General features: G+C 41.5%; 1 protein-coding gene across 5 annotated transcripts in view; it reads left to right on the top strand.

Moving 5' to 3' along the window:
- The window catches only part of pop1 (POP1 homolog, ribonuclease P/MRP subunit), a 73,522-nt gene extending 58,003 nt beyond the window's left edge, over nt 1-15,519 (top strand). For all 5 annotated transcript variants that reach the window (XM_063059991.1, XM_063059981.1, XM_063060018.1 and 2 more), the window contains 5 exons: nt 644-759; nt 3,370-3,561; nt 10,761-10,915; nt 12,643-12,987; nt 14,570-15,519. In XM_063059991.1, the coding sequence (XP_062916061.1) occupies nt 644-759; nt 3,370-3,561; nt 10,761-10,915; nt 12,643-12,987; nt 14,570-15,218 (1,457 nt within the window). In that variant the 3' untranslated portion in view covers nt 15,219-15,519. The remainder of the gene's footprint in view (nt 1-643; nt 760-3,369; nt 3,562-10,760; nt 10,916-12,642; nt 12,988-14,569) is intronic.
- The last annotated feature ends 3,279 nt before the right edge of the window (nt 15,520-18,798 follow it).

Below are 18,798 nucleotides of genomic sequence, written 5' to 3'. Positions count from 1 at the left end.
AAAAACTTATCAGATGGGGCAGTGAGCAGGGGTTGAGTTCAGTGGACAACACAAGTACCTGTCGAATTTATGAAGATGCTTCCAACCACCTATAGAAAATTTCTGAATTCCTTTCCTAACAGCAGAGGTGACCTCAGTGCTTTATGGATTCCTGTGTAATCCTGTGTTTACTGACACTAATTGTTTCTGTAGGACCTGTTTATTTGTTACATTTAGTGGTTTTGAGTTGTGATTTCTTGCTAGATTGTTAACTTTGATTTGTGTTTTTGTTCTCTTTTATGACTGCTGTAGGAATTCCCTCATTCTGCTGCAGATGAAGTGTATTTGTGGTTGTTCATAAGAAATTAAAAATGTCTTTGTTTCCAGGGAGAAAACAAAGTGCAAGATAAGCACAATTTTAGATAATCCTGTTACAACATTCTCTATACTGCTTTACTTAGGAAACAAAGCAACTACAAATCATCTTGCTACTCTTTTTTTTGGCTTCCCACTCTTCCCTTCCCCAACTTTCAGTTTTGTATCCCCATGGCTTTGCTACCCGATTCTAGAAAATAATGTAAATCTACAAGGTGTGGGAACTGTGTGCATTCCGATTATGTGACTAACACATGTTTACTGCAGTGATCTTCCCCTTGCATTGCAGATCTGGAAAAAGAAAAGGAGCTGTCTCTTAAAGGACTTCCGGCAGAATGTGCTCAGAGTCAGATCTGGGATCGGAACATTCGCAATTTTGTTACAGAAACTAAAATTTCCGAACAGGTAATTTGACTACAGTGAAAGGACAAAATATTTGCAATAGAAAAAATATCATACAGAGTTGATTTTTTTTTCTTCACTCTTTGTTTTCCCTTTGCTCCAACTCTTGGATGATTGGTTGGTCCTGCTTTATGGATTTGTTGCTTCTTTCAGCTTGTCTTTGTTATCACACTTGCCTCTGAATCAGAAGGTTTGTGTGTTTAATTCCTACTGCAGAGTGATGAGCCAGGAATCTAGGCTGACTCTCCAAAACCAAGTAAGCACTGCGCTGCTAGGGATGAGGTCTCTTGGATATGGTTCTTTCTGCCCTCTTACCCTTGGAAAAAGATCCCATGGCTGGCTACCGCGAACTCAAAAAAAATTTAGTGGCTCTAGTGATACCAAATCAGATTCATTTATTTATGTCACATGTACATCAAAACATACTGTGGTGTTTGTGTTAATAACCAGCACAACCTAAGGATGTGCTGGGGGTAGTCCACAAGTATCGCCACATATTCCCACAATGTTCAGCAGAACAACACAGAACACAATAAGCAACAAAACAACAACAGCAAAACAAGCCCTTTTCCTCCCTCCCACTCACCCACACGGATAACGATACTACAGCAAACAAGCTCTTTTTCCCTACTCTCACACACAGATAGGCCTGCATACCCAGGAAAGTCTTGCCATCTTCAGAAGTTTTCTGATGACTCTGCCATAATTGGATGCATCAGCGAGGGAGATGAGGCTGAGTACAGGGCTACGGTAGGAAACTTTGTCACATGATGTGAGCAGAATTTTCTGCAGCTTAATGTGAAAAAGTCTAAGGAGCTGATGGTGGACTTGAGGAGGGCTAAGGCACCGGTGACCCCTGTTTCCATCCAGGGGGTCAGTGTGGACATGGTGGAGGATTACAAATACCTGGGGATACGAATTGACAATAAACTGGACTGGTCAAAGAACACTGAGGCTGTCTACAAGAAGGGTCAGAGCCATCTCTATATCCTGAGGAGACTGAGGTCCTTTGACATCTGTCGGGCGATGCTGAGGATGTTCTACGAGTCCGTGGTGGCCAGTGCTATCATGTTTGCTGTTGTGTGCTGGGGCAGCAGGTTGAGGGTAGCAGACACCAACAGAATCAACAAACTCATTCGTAAGGCCAGTGATGTTGTGGGGATGGAACTGGACTCTCTCGCGGTGGTGTCTGAAAAGAGGATGCTGTCCAAGTTGCATGCCATCTTGGACAATGTCTCCCATCCGCTACATAATGTACTGTGTGGGCACAGGAGTACATTCAGCCAGAGACTCATTCCTCCGAGATGCAGCACTGAGCGTCATAGGAAGTCATTCCTGCCTGTGGCCATCAAACTTTACAACTCCTCCCTTGGAGGGTCAGACACCCTGAGCCAATAGGCTGGTCCTGGACTTATTTCCTGGCATAATTTACATATTATTTAATTTTTTATGGTTTTATATTGCTATATTTATACTCTATTCTTGGTTGGTGCAACTGTAACGAAACCCAATTTCCCTCGGGATCAATAAAGTATGACTATGGCTATGAAAGGCTGTCTGCAGGCCTCTGACCACCAGTCCTTGGCCTTGGGCTCTCAGATACAGATATTGGGCTTTCAACCTCCAGTCCCTGGCCCGGACTCAGTCCTCCAACCTCTGGACATACCAACCCAAGTGTTTCGAACTTTGGGCCTCAACCTCCGGATATTCTTCAACCACCGGTCAATCACTCCCAATCCCTGGATACCAATCAGTCTTCCATTGTCTCCCACAATTGTTAAAAAGTCATAGCACTGCGGCACAAAAGCAGGCCCTTCAGCCCATCTAGCCTGTGCTGAACCGTTATTCTGCCTAGTCCCATCAACCCATACCTGTGCTATAGTCCTCCATACCTCTCCCATTTATGTACCTATTCAAACTTCTCTTAAATGTTGAAATCAAACCCGCATCCACCACTTTGGTGGCAGCTCGTTCCACACTCACGCCACCCTCTGAGTGAAGAAGTTTCCCCTTAATATTTCATCTTTCATCCTTAACCTATGACCTTCAGTTCTAGTCTCACACAACCTTATTGGAAAAAGTTGTCTGTTTTCTGTTACCTGGTGCACTTTGCATCTCTGTTATACATTGCTCCTGGTAAATGGGTAGTGAGGAAATGAGGAATACAGAAATCAATTTCTTCTCGTCTCTCACAAGAAATGATCTCGTACTTGTACTGTAATACAGCAGTTCTGTGCAGTATGAAACTGTGGAAACATGATTAATACCTTTATCTGTTCTTGATGTTTGAAGTGTTCAGTAGGGAGCAGCTAAGGCAGAAACTGTTGCATCTCTCAACGGAAGAGCAAATAAATGTTTGCAGCAGGAAAACATTGAAAGGGAGGGGCAATAGAGAAAGTGGGACAGGTATTAGTCATGGATTACTCTAGCAAGACACTGATAATGAAATTATGTGGAAAGTAGGTTCCAACTGTACTGTAAATTTTTTTCAGTAAAACGTATTTGCAGCAAAGTTTTCAATGTTTTAATAGTTATTCCAAAATAAACTGAAGTGGTATTCAACTCATGCCTTGTTATCAAGTTAAAGATGCTGTTATTTTTCTTGTGTTCCAGGAGCTAAATCAGATGAAAAGCAAGCTCTTAGTCCCTGGATCTCAGCTGAATCTGGGGCTACGGGAATCTAAGATTCCCATCCTGCTGGTGCAGCAACCGGGGAAAGTGGCTGGAAAGGAGCACATCGGTTGGGGGAGTGGCTGGGATATCCTATTCCCAAAAGGATGGGGAATGGCATTCTGGATTCCTCTGGTAATGTTGTGTGAAGTATTATTGAACTTTAGATCTGTCTGCATGTCTTGTGTATTGTTCTTGGTTGTAGTTCAAAACTTAGGTTGAGTTTTCCTTTCCTAATGGTGCTAGTTGCAAAACTGTGCCACACAGGAGGTTATTTATTACTTAATGATACAGTGCGGAGTAGGCCTTCTGGCCCTTTCAGCAGCAAACTCTAACAACCCCAATTTGACCCGCGGGACATTTTACAATGAATAATTCACCAACCTGGTATGTCTTTGAACTGTAGGAGAAAATGGGTATACCCAGGGGAAACTGATGCATTCCACAGGGAGGACATACAGACTCCTCACCAAGGACGTCAAATTGAATTCCAGACTCCAACAGCCCAAGTTGTAATAGCATCGCGCTAGCTACTACACTACCATGGCGCCCAATTTCACTGTGATGATTGTCTGCAAAGGTTCTATTGGATTGTTGGCTCCTTGATTCTTTGCTTTTTACATAGCGATCCATTTTGTTTTCTCAAAAGTACAGATGATGGCCAGAACACAGCAAATATATGTAATATATGGATATTTAAAATATGTATAGGCAGATGAGCTCAGGGCGTGGATCAACACCTGGAATTATGATATTGAAGCTATTAGTGAGACGGTTGCAGGAGGGACAGGATGGCAGCTCAATAGTCCGGGGTTCTGTTGTTTTAGATGTGACAGAGTGAGAGGGATTAAAGGAGGAGGGGTGATGGTACTAGTGAGGGAAAATGTCACTGTGTGCTCCGTCAGGATAGATTCGCAAACTCACCTAGTGAGGCGTTATGAGTGGAACTGAGACATAATAAAGGTATGACCACGTTAATGGGGCTATATTACAGACCACCGAAAAGCCCAAGGGATTTAGAGGAACAAATTTATAGAGAGGTGGCAGACTGTTGCAAGAAACATAGTTTTGTTATAGTAGGTGATTTCAACTTTTCACATATTGACTGGGACTCTCATACTGTAAAAGAACTAGATGGGATAGAATTTGCATACCGGCTGTGGTAGAAAAAAAGCACAATAGTGCCTCTTTCACCTCAGACGGTTGAAGAAGTTTGGTTTGAGCCCCCAAATCCTAAGGACTTTCTAAAGGGGCACAATTGAGAGCATCCTGACTGGCTGCATCACCGCCTGGTATGGGAACTGTAATTCCCTCAATCGCAAAATTCTGCAGAGAGTGGTGTGGACAGCTTAGCTCATCTGTAGTTGTGAACTTCTGACTATTCAGGATATTTACAAAGACAGGTGTGTAAAAAGGGCCTGAAGGATCATTGGGGACCTGACTCACCCTAACCACAAACTGTTCCAGCTGCTACCATTTGGGAAATGGTACCACAGAATAAAAACCAGGACCAACAGGGCCCGGGACAGCTTCTTCCACTAGGCCATCAGACTGATTAATTCGCGCTGATACAATTGTTTTTCTCTGTTATATTAACTGTCCCATTGTATACACTACTAATTACAAATTACTATAAATTGCACATTGCTCATTTAGAGATGTAACGTAAATATTTTTACTCCTCGTGCATGTGAAGGATGTAAGTAACAACGTCGGTTTAATTCAGAAGTCCAACGAGAGAATGTGTGATCTGCTTTTAGGGAATGAGACAGGGCAGGTGACAGAAGTTTGTGTAGGGGAGCATTTTACATCTGTGATCACAATGCCATTAGTTTCAAAATGAATATGCAAATAGATCGGTCTGGTCCATGGGTTGAGATTCTAAGTTGGAGAAAGGCCAATTTTGATGGTATCAGAAATGATCTGGCATGTGGATTGAAACAGGCTGTTTTCTGGCAAAGGTGTGCTTGGTAAGAGGGAGGCTTTCAAAAATGAAATTTTGAGAGTGCACAGTTTGTATGTGCCTGTCAGAATAAAAGGTAAAGATAACAAGTGTAAGGAACTTCAGTTTTCAGGAGATATTGAGGTCCTGGTTAAGAGAAAAAAATGAGGTGCATGGGCAGGTAGAAACAAATGAGGTGCTTATGGAGTATAAGAAATGCAAGAGAACGCTTAGTAATGAAATCAGGAGGGCTAAAAGAAGACATAAAGTTGCCCTAGAAGACGTGGTGAAGGAGAATCCTGATGGCATCTACAGATTCGTTAAGAGGAAAATGATTGCAAAAGACAAAATTGGTCCTCTCGTCCTCTGGAAGATCAGAATGGTAATCTATGTGAGGAACGAAAATAAATTGGGGCAACCTTAAATAAGTGTTCTGTATTTGTATTTACTCAGGAGATGGACATGGGGTCAATTGCAGTGAAGCAAAGCAGCATTGATTTGTGGACCCTATATAGATTACAGAGGAGGAGGTGTTTGTTGTCTTGGAGGCAAATAAGGATGGATACATTCCCAGGGTTGACAAGTTGTTCCCTCGGACCCTGTGGGAGGTGCCAGGGGCCTTAGCAGAGATATTTATATCATCCTTAGGAATAGGTATTCCAAGCGGAGGCAGGAAGGTGGATAACATCAGGTACGCGGACGACACCATGTTGTTAGCTGACAGCGAATGCGAACTGCAAATTATGCTGAATAAAGTGAATAAGAAAAGTCTTGACTACGGACTTAAATCAGCCCTAAGAAAACAAAATCGATGGTGGTAAGCAAAATAAACACTAAAGACTCATTCATGATAGTATCGTTACAAGTGAATGGACAAGACATTAAACAGGTGCGAAAGTTTGAATATCTTGGCAGTGACGGGAGATGTGAAGTTGAGATCAGAAGGAGAATAGGTATGGGTAAGACCCAGTTCATGAAGCTAAAAGATCTACGATACAATCGGAAGGTAGACATCCAAAGTAGAATCCGCTGCCTCGAGTGTTACGTATGGTCATTACGGAGGTATGGATCAGAAACATGGACCCTGAAGAAGGATGACATGAAACAAATTAATGCTTTTGAAATGTGGTGCTATCGACGAATATTGAAGATCAGCTGGGTAGAGAAAGTTTCAAATGAGAGGGTTTTGTCCGAAGTTGATAGACCACGGATATTGCTGGAGAAGATTATGAAGTTAAAAGTTGCTTACTGTGGACAAATTACGCAGAGAGATAACATCTTGGACTTGCTAAATGGAAAGGTGGAGGGAAAGAAATGAAGAGGAAGGCAAAGAACAACGTGGCTGGATAACATCAAGGATTGGACCAAGCTGGACAAGACTAAGGATGTTGTGGACAATTGTTGGGACAGCGGTGTGGAGGGAAATCATCCGCCAACTGGAAATTCCAGATGTGACCTAACGACGACCAATAGATGAGGTAGTGGAGGATTGGAGGATAGCTAATGTTGTTCTGCTGTTTAAGAAAGGCTCCAAGCATAAACAAGAAAATTATAGGCTGATGAGTCTGACATCAGTTGTGGGAAAATTATTAGAAGGTATTCTAAGGGACCGAATATAAGTATCTGGATAGACATGGACTGATAAAGGATAGTCAGCATGGAATTGTGCGTTGTTGGTCATGTCTAACAAACCCTATAGATTTTTTCAAGGAGGTTCCAGAAAAGTGAATGAAGGCAAGCCAATTGATGTTGTCTACATGGACATTTGACAAGGTCCCGCAGGGGAGGTTGATCAAGAAGGTTCAGTTGCTCTGTATTCAAGATGAGGTAAATTGGATTAGACATTGTCTATGTGGGGGAACCCAGAGTGTGGTAGTAGATGGTCACCTCTGTAACTAGAGGCCTGTGACTAGTGGTGTGCCACACCGATCAGTGTTGGGTTGGCTGTTTGTCATCTATATCAATGATCTGGATGATAATACAGTTATCTAGATCAGCAAATTTGTGGATGACACCAAGATTGGGGTTGCAGTGGACAGTGAGGAAGGCTATCATGGTTTGCAGAGGGATTTGGATCAGCTGGGAAATGGGCTGAAGAATGGCAGATGGAATTTAGTGCTGCTACGTGCGAAGTGTTGTACTCTGGTAGCACAGTGAACAGTAGGGCACCGAGGAGTGTGGTAGAACAAAGGGATCTGGAAATACAGCTCCATAATTCATTGAAAGTGGCATCACAGGTTGATAGGGTTGTAAAGAAAGCCTTTGGCAGATTGGCCTTCATAAATCTAAGTGTTGAGTACAGGAGATGGGATATTATGTTAGTTGTATAAGACATTGGTGAGGCCTGATATGGAGTATTGTGTGCAGTTTTGGCCACCTACCTACAGGAAAGATGTAAAAAGAGTACAGAGAAAATGTACAAGGATGCTGCTGAGTTTGGAGGACTTGAGTTATAAGGAAAGGTTGAATTGGTTAGGAATTTATTCCTTAGAACGTAGAAGATTGAGAAGAGATTTGATAGAGGTGTACAAAAGTATGAGGGGTATAGACAGGGTAAATGCAAGGAGGATTTTTCCACTGAAGTTGGGTGGGACTGCAAACAGAGGTCATGGATTGAGGGTGAAAGGTGAAAAGTTTTAAGGGGAACTTCACTCAGACGGTCGTAAGAGTGTAGAATGAGCTGCCAGCACAAATGGTGCACATGAATTCAAATTTCACTGTTTAAGTGAATTTTAGATAGGTACACGGATAGTAGGGGTATGAAGGTCAATGATCCCATGCAGGTCGATGGGAGTAGGCAGTTTAAATGGTTTTGGCATGGACTAGATGGGCCGAAGGGCCCGCTTCTGTGCTGTATTTTTCTATGACTATATTTAATGTGTTCTTCCACCTCATTCATTTGATTGATAAATTCATTACTATTATTTGCTCTGGTTTAATTCACCAATCAACAAAAATAATTTAAGAACATAGAACAGTCCAACATGGGGACAATCCTTCAGCCCTTGTTATTGTACTGAAATAATTAAGTTCATGACACCTAATTGTCCCTTCTGCCTTCCCATGGTCCATATCCCTCCATTCTCTGCATATTCATGCACCTACCTAAGAAGTGCTTAAATATATCTATTGTATCAGCCTCCACCATCTCCCCTGACAGCAGATTCCTGGCACCTACTCTTTTTTTAAAAAAAGGTTTCTTTGCATATTTCCTTTGACTTTTCACCTCCTGCCTTTATTTGTCCCACCTTTACCCAGTTTACAATCCTTGTCAGAGAGACCATCTGTCAGGTCGTCTGACCCATGCCCTGGTAAAGGAAACCCCAATTACCAAGTTTTCCCTCCTAACTGAACACTTCTTGTATGGCTCCATGCAGGAGTTGGTCAACAAGATTGGCGTACACTGAGGAATAGAGAACAGGCGAGCATATTGAGAATTGTTTCACAGCACAGAAAACAAAGTGGGGAAGGTGACAACTTCTCGGGAGCCAAAGGTGTTTTTGTCGTTGTTATGCATTCACAAGTTTGAAATGTGGCTATCCGGCAATATGCGTATTTAAATACAAATCTAAATCAATCAAGAGTAATGTGTAGTTAAATGTATCAGTTCAGATGAAGGGCCTCAACCCAAACTATCAACTGTTCATTGTCCTCCAAAGATGCTGCCTGATCGGCCAAATTCCTCCAACACCTTGTGTGTTGTGTAGTTAAGCCAGGGTATTGAACTCGACCATTTGAATTTCTCTGCAAATTGCAATGATATTGGTGCAAACTGAGTTCTCAAGTGGCAGAGGATACAGTACCTGCAGCCCCATAACAGCTGACAAATTATCCCCCTGGTCTCCCAAATGTTTGTCATTATGTACAGGGTTGTACATAAGTCAGGCATTTGTAATCTTGTGTGAGCCAGTAATATAGTAATTAACTTCAGCACTATCCTTATTTGGAATCCAGTTTGAAAACTTAAGTTCTATTTTCCTTTATCAGATAGCCTTGTCAACTTGTCACTGGTAAAGACTTATCTGGATTCCTTCAATCCGTCTGCTTTTCTTGCTTTTAAAGATTTTTCATTTACTGGATTTATGTTCTTGTTCCTTGTTCCAAAACTTCTAATTTCCCAGCATTAAATTTCATTTGTCATCTTCCCAGTGTCTTGAAAGTGGCTCCAGATTATTTTCAAAGTTATGGAGGCTTTCAATGGAGTACACACAAGGAAAGTGTCTCATATAATGGGAAATATGCTTTCAATTTGAGATATTTTGAAGGAAATCAGAAGTGGATTCAGAGTAAGCCCTTTTCCCTCGAGAGTGCTCAGGATATAGAATTCACTATCGCAGTGAAAACTAGAAGGAATTATTTCAAAGTGTTTAAAAGGGAGATTGGAGGAGTCTCCAATGCATCACAAACACTGACTTGATTACTTGGGCCAAGTGGCCTTGACCTCGTCTAAAAACTAGTCCCTATGAAGGGCCTTGGCCGGAAATGTCAGTTGTACTCTTTTCCATAGATGCTGCCTGGCCTGCTGCGTTCCTCCAGCATTTTGTGTGTGTTGCTTGACCTCTTCTAATTCTACTTAATCTCTTAACTCGTCTGCAGACCTCCTGGCAGCTAACCATGCTTGTCTTTTTGTTTTGTCTGTACATTTTTCTATTGTATCCTGTAAACCAAGGCCAGATTATTTAGTTATCTTTTGAGATCGACACCTGTGTTGTTTTACAGTGGGGCAAGCGTTGTTCAAGTCATTAAAAGTCGATTAGTCGGTATTGTTCTTGGTCCTCCAAAAATCTTCAACTACCTGTTGTAGTGCTGATACTTTTAATACTGCATATTATGAACTTGCCATTAATGCACAAAGCAGTATCTTATCGAATGCTTTTCTCTTTTCAATGTACTGAAATCCTTTCTCAAATAACTCTAATTCATAAGATGAGACATGACTTGTACAAATCTATGCTGACTGTCTTTAATTATATTTTTAAATGAAGAACATTTAATTTTCATTTTTGCAATCTTACCCACCTCTAATGTTAGGTATTTCATGCCAGCTTTTACACTAGCTATCTTCCCTGTACTCTTTTGGTACAAGTGAAGGGTCTCGACCTGAAATCAACTGTCCATTTCCTTGTACAGGTGCTGCCTGACTCACTGAGTTCCTCCAGCAGCTTGTTTTAGCTGTAATGGGAGGCTGACTCATTACTTTATCCGCTATCACCTCCAGTCTCCTATCCAGAGCTGTTTAACCTGTACCACTCCTATGTCCTCCCTCAATTAACCCAATAGTTAAAGATGCTGTCTACTCTGTTTCTTTGAATTCCTCCCTTCTTTCCAGTAGGTAAAATGTCCATGTTTTGAGGTTTTAATCATGTATGAAATTTTGTGACTATTATGTCAGATCTATAGGGGTATACGAGCAGGAGGTTTGCAAGAAGGAGTTAAGCATTCTCAGTATCAGGGAATCCCACATTTCCCTGATGATTTTCCAGACTGTCCAGCTGGCATGCGGCACAGTGAGGAGACTGAGAAAGAGCTAATGGACAAATACAAGAGGTAAGCAGCAATCCTATTACAGGTAGCATTATAAGAATTTAACAACAGAATAAAAATAAAAGTACATAGCATTTAAATCATATCATAAGATTTAAACTTGGGTCAACATTCTGGGAAAATTTTTTGCATCCTTTGTCGGAGACCTTTTGATGCCAAATTAACTTCGGAGGTACTCTTCAGTATTGGGGTTAATGTAATTGGGTGGAAATATGAATGGAAACCTTTATCAAGTATTTCTGCTTGAGATTTTTAGTATATGCCTGCACTGTTTTTATTTGACTTGCTACATTTACAATTCTATTTCCATTTGAATTAATTAAGACTTTAAAAGCTTTATGCAGATTACATCATGCATTTCTTTACACCTTCACTCATTATGGTTCCATGTCTAACTGGTTTGATTCCACCAGGTTTCTGTGCTCATGGTCATTGCAGCACTGTGCTGCCCAATGTGACACTCTTCTAACAGTTTATTTGTCTAGGCATCTGGATAGTAATTTAATCCTATACTGCTTTGCCTTCTTATTGAAAATTAGTTATTTTTGTCTGCTAATTTGTGGAGTTGAGCATTTTGAACCACTACAGTATTGGTTCACTTGTAGCTAAAGCTTAAATATTTGCATTTGAAGTTTAAAATTAAAACATTAATGAATCAATTTCACTGAACATCACCTAATAAAAGGATGACTCAAACGTTTTGACTCTTGCGTTTTGTTCTGATCCTGATGTAGCATCTTAATGAGATATGTCAACATATACACTCAGTGGCCACTTTATTAGGTACATCTGTATGTTAATGCAAATATCAGTCAATCATGTGGCAGCAATTCAATACATAAAAACATGGGCAGGTATGGTCAAGAGGTTCAGTTGTTGTTTAAACCAAGCATCAAAATGGGGAAGAAATGTGATCAAAGTGACTGATGGTTGGTGCCAGATAGGGTGGTTTGACTATCTCAGAAATTGCTGGTCTCCTGGGATTTTCATGCGTAACTGTCCCTGGAGTGTACAGAGAATGGTGCAAAAAACAAACAAAAAAAATCATCCCGTAAGTGTCAGTTCTGTGAGCAAAACACCTTGTTAATTGAGAGGGGTCAGGGGAGAATGGCCAGACTGGTTCAGATGACAGGAAGGCGACAGGAAGTCCAATAACCACGTTACAACAGTAGTGTGCAGAAGAGCATCTCTGAACGCACATGTTGAACCATGAAGTGGATAGGCTGCAGCAGCAGAAGACCACGAACATACAGAAATACACTCAGTGGCCACTTTAGTAAGTACCTCCTGTACTAGGAAGTACCTAATAAAGTGGCTACTGAGTGTTTTTGTGCCATTTAAAGATCTACCTGAACTAATGTAATTTATTGCAAACTAGCAGATTTTTGAAAAATGAGCATGGGCTTTGTCTTTTGTGAAGGGAAAGGGACTGTTGACATATTTTGTTAAGATGCTACGTCAGGATCAGAACAAAATGTAAGAGTCAAGACATTTGAGTTCTGATATATAATCACAATCAGGAGCATTGACAATTCTTTCACCACCCCGCTTCCCCCACACAATTTGACCTGCTGAGTTCCTCCAGCAGTTTATTCTTTGCGCCAGATTCCAGCCTGGGCTTCATCATAGTTTATTGTAGTTGTCTTAGAAGGCTTGTATATTATTCTCTTGATAACATTATATTGAAGTTTTACCCATTTGTTCTACAGACTAACCATATTTCTCTTTAGATATCCACCTGCCAAGAGACCCAACTATATCCACTATGGCACCATGACTCCATTTCGTTGTCCTTGGCAGCAACTTGTAGAGGAATGGGAAGGAAAGTGCAAAGCTAACAGTGTCAAACCTACTCTCTTTGGCAAAGAAACAGAGCTAACTTCTGAAGTGCAGAACTCAAAGGATAGTCCAGTTTGTGTAGATGAAGGAAAAATGCCCAAACAGTCATCAAATAACGAGAAAACTCCTGAGCCTGGGGAGGAAATGGAAGAGGATTCTGAAAATGTTGTTCTTGGGCCAACAATTTCAAGCACTAAAGACATTCCAGCAGAAAGTGGTCATGTTTCTGTACTAAGGTCTGTATATCACTTGGTCTTTTTCCAAAGTCTATCAATATTACTAATGAAGGTATGCCTGAGAAAGGATTCCTCTTTTTATTGAGTAGAAGCATTAGAAAGGATGATATCTTGATTTCATTATCAGTCTCTAATTACTGATAAAATAGCTTCAATGTTTTAAGGCAAGGACAGTAAGCAATCTGCATCTCCTGCACTTTATTTATACTTAGCAAAACAGAGCAGAGCAGGCCCCGACAAACCTAATTATGGGAGCATTTCCAATGACCGTTTAACCTACCGTATACGCCTTTGGACTGTGGGAGGAAAATGGAGGACCCAGAGAAAACCCATGCATTCCATGGGGAGGACATACAGAGAACCCTTAAATAACGGACCCAGAATTGAACTCCAAACACTGTATTGCCCCGAGCTGTAATAACGTTGCGCTATATCACGACCATAGAACAGTACAGCACAGGAACAGGCCCCTCAGCTCATAATGTCTGCGTTAAATATAATCCAGATTAAATGAAACTCTTCTGCTTACACATGATCCATCCCCTTTAATTTCCCGTATATTCATGTTTTTATCTAAATGGCATTTATCTACTAATACCCCAGCAGCCTGTTCCAGTCTCTACCACTCTCTGCCCTGAACACCTCTTTTAATCTTTTCACTCTTAATACATGCCCTCTAGTATTTGATATTTCTTCCCTGGGAAAACGATTCTGCTTATCTATGCCTTTCACAAACTAATATAAGGTTTCCCCCCTTCCTCTGATGCTCCAGAGAAAACAATGCAAGTTTTTCCAAACTCTTATACCTTTTAGTCCAGGCAGCATCCTGGTGAATCTCTTCTGTACCCTTTCCAAAGGCTCCGCATCCTTCTGTAATGGGTCAACCAGAATTGTACACTACTCTTAAGTTCAGTCTAATCAAAGCTTTATATAGCTGCAATATGGTGCACTGAGTCTTGTGTTCAATACCATGAGGAACAAGGGTAAGCATGCAATATGCCACCTTTAGCACCAATTTACTTGCCCAGCTATTTTCAGGGAGCTGTGGACATGGACCCCCAAGACCCCTGTCTGTAACTAGCTGCTCATTGTTTTCATATTCTGAAAGACAAAGTGCACTATCTATTTTTATAATGTTTTAGGGGGTTTTGTTCTGATCTGGTTGTCCATCTTGCATACTGAGCACTGTGTCTGCTTGGAACAATTATTTTAGTGCACTTTTTGTTATAATTGTGTTATTTCTTGTAAATTTTTTATCTTAAGAATGCTGCTTATATGCTATATACCTGAGATTCTCCTGCAAGCAAGATTTTCATTGCATCTGTGCAGACATAAACTTGTGCATATGACAATAAATTTGACTTTATAGACTTCGAAACTTGTTCCAAGTTTTTCTTTAAATGTTTTAAATCTGTATCCCTCTTGTGCTGCACTCAATTCAAACTGCAGTAACTGCTTTCCAACTGTTCTCCAACTTCGTGCCAATGTACTCTGAAAAGCATAATTTAAAACATGGTTGTGCTCAAGTGATTCTATAAGTTAGCAGGGTATTGTAGTCATCGTTGTTTCTGTTGTGTTCTAGGAGCAGAAAGTTATTGAAGCAATTATCTGCATGGTGTCGCCCCACATCAAGCCGTGGTCAGCAAGCTAAACTCGCCCGTGGGTCCCTGCAAGTGCAGATGGCTGCAGATGTGGTGAATTCCATTGTGTGCTCCTATCCCCGGTTCCTTGTCTGGGCCAGACTCTCATCATTGACAAAGGGCTGTCCCATTGCCAATGCAACAATTTGTATTCCTTCTGAGGAAGACCTCCAGTTTGCAGCCTCTGAGCCTCAGAGATGTGCTCCTCAAGAACCAAAGCACAGAGACCCCTACAAACGGCAAATTAAAATCTTGAAGAAAAAGAAAGGAGCTTTGTCAAAAGTTCAAGAAAGTGGCTCTGGAGGACAGGACTTCGAATCAGTTTCAAATTATCAAAAGGACTTAGTTCTAGGCTTGTGGCCTGATCCACCACAGGATGTGATGTCCCACTGCTCCAGACTTGCAATTGGATATGTAAGCCAAGGGGATTTTTCACTGAATGTAGGCTGTGGGGAAGCCTTGGCATTTGTTAGCTTATTAGGACTCTTGCATATGCTGTCCAATCAACCGGCAGAGAAGCGTGGCTTGGTACTGGTGAGGAATTCCGCTTCCCTGCAGTATCGCCTCGCAAAAATAAATATTGAAGTTTAAAAAGATGCTACTAGATACTTGTGCAAGTTTCAGGCGGTATCTCAAAGCTTGTCTGAAGTTCACTGTTTACATTCTCTCTCCAATGGCCAGAGCTCTTGTCTTCAATTAAATGGTACATCCTGTTAAGCTGAGTTTGAATTCTGATGCTAATTGACTCAAAGATAACTCTCTGAACAGATTTGTTTCTTATTTGCTATTTCCAGCCATGCAGTGCTGACAAGATTGCCTTGCATTGATCTGCACGTAGTTGAAATTCATTGTGACTGCAATATATTTTACTGACATTAAACTGAACTCTTGTTTGTTTAATTGTAATCAGTGTTTGAATCCAGAGGATTTATGAGAGATTAAGCCCACATAGAATGAATTAAACAGTAAGTCAGTGCAATTGAGTTTATCACTATGAAAACTATATCACTATATAAGACTGCTGGGATAAATGTTATTTGTTTTATGCCTGTGTTAACTTTTTTTTAGAAATTTAAAGTTTATGTACATGGGAAAAAAAAACACACAAGCACCAAAAATCTGAAATTAAAATTTCAGGTATTGGGAGTCTTGGTTAATATATATAACTGAACAGATCTATTCTCAGTTAAGTATCCTCAGAGATGAGCACAGATTATGAACACAGAAGTATAAGTAAATCATTGCTTCAGCTGGAACTTGTTTAGAATGCAGAATGGAGGAGGTAGAACAGGTGTAGCTTCTTCAGTTACAAGGGAAGGTGCTGTCAGAAGATGGGAGAGTGCATCAGAGCAATGCAAGATGGGGGAGGGAGTATGAAGATTGGAGACAACTGCTGAAGGAACACAAAATGCTACCAGTGCTGCCCTGATATACAGTTGCAATTTGGAGAGCATTATGACTAGTTGCATTGCCTCCTAGTATGGAGTCCCCAATGTGCAGGATGAAAAGAAGTTGCAGAGGATTGTAGACTCACCCAGCTCCACCACAGGCACAACCCTCCCCACCATCGAGAGATCTTCAAAAGACGATGCTCCAAGAAGGTGGCATCTTTCAGTGAGGACCCACCCATACCCTCTTCTTGTTACCACCATTGAGAAGGAGGTACACGTGCCTGACAACCCACCCTCAATGATTCAGGAACAGCTTCTTCCCCTTCGCCATCATACTTTCTAACGGTCTATGAACACAACCTCTATTTCTATTTACTGCATTACTTATTTTTGTAATTTATCCAGAGCTCAACAGGCGAATAGGGAAAGCCGCTGCTGCTATGGCCAAGCTGTCAGAGGGAGTGTGGAGAAACAAGAAACTCACCACAGCCACCAAGATTGCAGCGTACAGAGCCTGCGTACTGAGTACTCTTCTCTACGGCAGCGAGAGTTGGCCCACCTACGCGCACCAAGAGCACCACCTCAACGGTTTCCACCTACGGTGCTTGCATCAGTTCCTGGGCATTTCCTGGAAAGACCGCGTGCCAAACAAGGGTATCCTGGACCAGGCCAGCATGCCAAGCATGTATGTCCTTCTCACACAGCGATGACTGCGCTGGCTTGGCCACGTCTGCCGCATGCAAGATGGCCGCATCCCCAAGGACATCCTATACGGAGAACTCGCCACAGGATCCCGGCCCACAGGGTGACCACTGCTGCGTTACAGGGATGTCTGTAAACGTGACCTGAAGTCTGATATCGGGGTGGACACTTGGGAAGAGACAGCTGCAAATCGCTGTACCTGGCGACAGGCTGTACGTACAGGCATTACCAATGCAGAGGAAAAACGACCTCGACTGTGGTCGGACAGAAGAGAGAGAAGGAAAGCTGTGGCAGTGACTCCCCAGCCGCAGCCATCAGCCTTCCTGTGCCGCAGCTGTGCCAAAGACTGCCGCTCAAGAATCGGCTTATTCAGCCACAGCCGACGCTGTTCCACACCCAATTGAGTCCTAAACCGGGCACATCCATTGTCTACTTAGACGGAGCCATTAATATTAATTAATAGTGATTCTGTGTCTTTACACTGTCCTGGCACAACTGCATTTGTTTCTGGACATTAATAGAAATTTTTGAATACACCAAGTTCTAAATATTTTGAGCTGGTGTATAAAATATAGCCCTTTAGAGGGCACTAAAGCTTCAGAAAATGCTTTCCTCTACCTAGTTTTCCACCATTCCAGGGATAGATTAAAAGACTTGCTGTGTGCCTTTCACAGCCAGGGGACACATTTTGGCCAAAGAGCTGAGGAAAAGTCATTTGTCCTTTGTGATGGTGAGGAGGAATTTCTTGAAGTTACCACTTGATATGCAAAGCAATAGTTACTTCAGGGAAACATTTACAGCCAATCGCTACCGATAACATAAGAGACTGCAGATATAAGAATCCAGAGCAAAAATTAAACTGCAGGAGGAACTCAGTGGATCAAGCAGTTGCTGCTTGTGCGTACACGCGTGGTGGTGTGGGGTGGGGAAATGGCAGGAATTTTAGAAGTTCTGATGCAGTGTCCCTTATCTCCATTAATGTTCAGCCCAGAGTTGAAAATAACAATTAAAACAAAATTAATTTAATGATCAATCAAACCATGTCACTTAATAGAATTAGATATTTTAAAGCCAGATTATGTCTCTACTCTGCAATCTTAAAGAAATTCTACAGATGCTGGAGGATCTCAGCAGGTCGGGCAGCATCTATAAAGAGGAACAAACAGTCAACATTTCAGGCTGAAATTCTTCATCGGGTCACAGGTCGAAATGTTGACTCTCCTCATACATTTTCACTCGCCAGTTAGAAATATCTAAAAGTGTTTCTTCATGACCTCATTTTGGAAAAACATACTGGATTGAAAAGAGATTGCTCTTAGGTTTTTAAAAATTGCCCTGTCATTTATTCCAATGTTGCTTTAGAAGTCACATCTTTTCCATTCTGAGGTAATGTACAGATAGCTCAAGAAACCACAAACCTTTGTATCTGAATGTATTTCTTGGCCAGTAGCTGAAATGCACTTTGTGACAATGAGGTAGCCATCACAAGCAAGGTAGCCATTTTTTGCACAAGAGAATCTCCCAAAAAACTGCAAAGTGATAGCAGATAATCTGTTGCTCTTAGCCATACATTTTGGCCAAGACTCTGAGGATAATATACTCAATTTATTTTGCAATGATGAGGCTGAATCCCTTCAAATTAGCACTTAATATGCAAAACATCAGTCATGACAAGCTGCAAATTCTTAATGAAATATTTGGAATACTTAAAATAGAAAAACATTTGCTTGCACATTCTTACAGACATAGGAAATAGTGTCGTCTCACACAGAGGAACCATATTTATGAAGATAGCATCTAAAATATCCATTCTTACCCTCTGTGCAAAGCAAGTATGGTGGGAGTGAGATTCTCAGATGTCCCAGATTACATCAGGTTCAACTCTGCTTCTTCCTTCTTCCACCTTCCACCTCCCCTCTCTCCCCTTCCTTTCTACCTACCTCCTCTCACCTGGATTAGAAACATAGAAAACCTACAGCACAATACAGGCCCCTCGGCCTACAAAGCTGTGCAGAAAATGTCCTGAGAAATTAACTAGGGTTACCTATAGCCCTCTATTTTTCTGAGCTCCATATACC

The sequence above is a fragment of the Mobula hypostoma genome, chromosome 1 (assembly GCF_963921235.1).
Source record: "Mobula hypostoma chromosome 1, sMobHyp1.1, whole genome shotgun sequence".
Lineage (NCBI taxonomy): Eukaryota > Metazoa > Chordata > Chondrichthyes > Myliobatiformes > Myliobatidae > Mobula > Mobula hypostoma.
The sequence above is the reverse complement of the archived record's forward strand: the minus strand, read 5'-3'. Positions and strand labels throughout refer to the sequence as shown.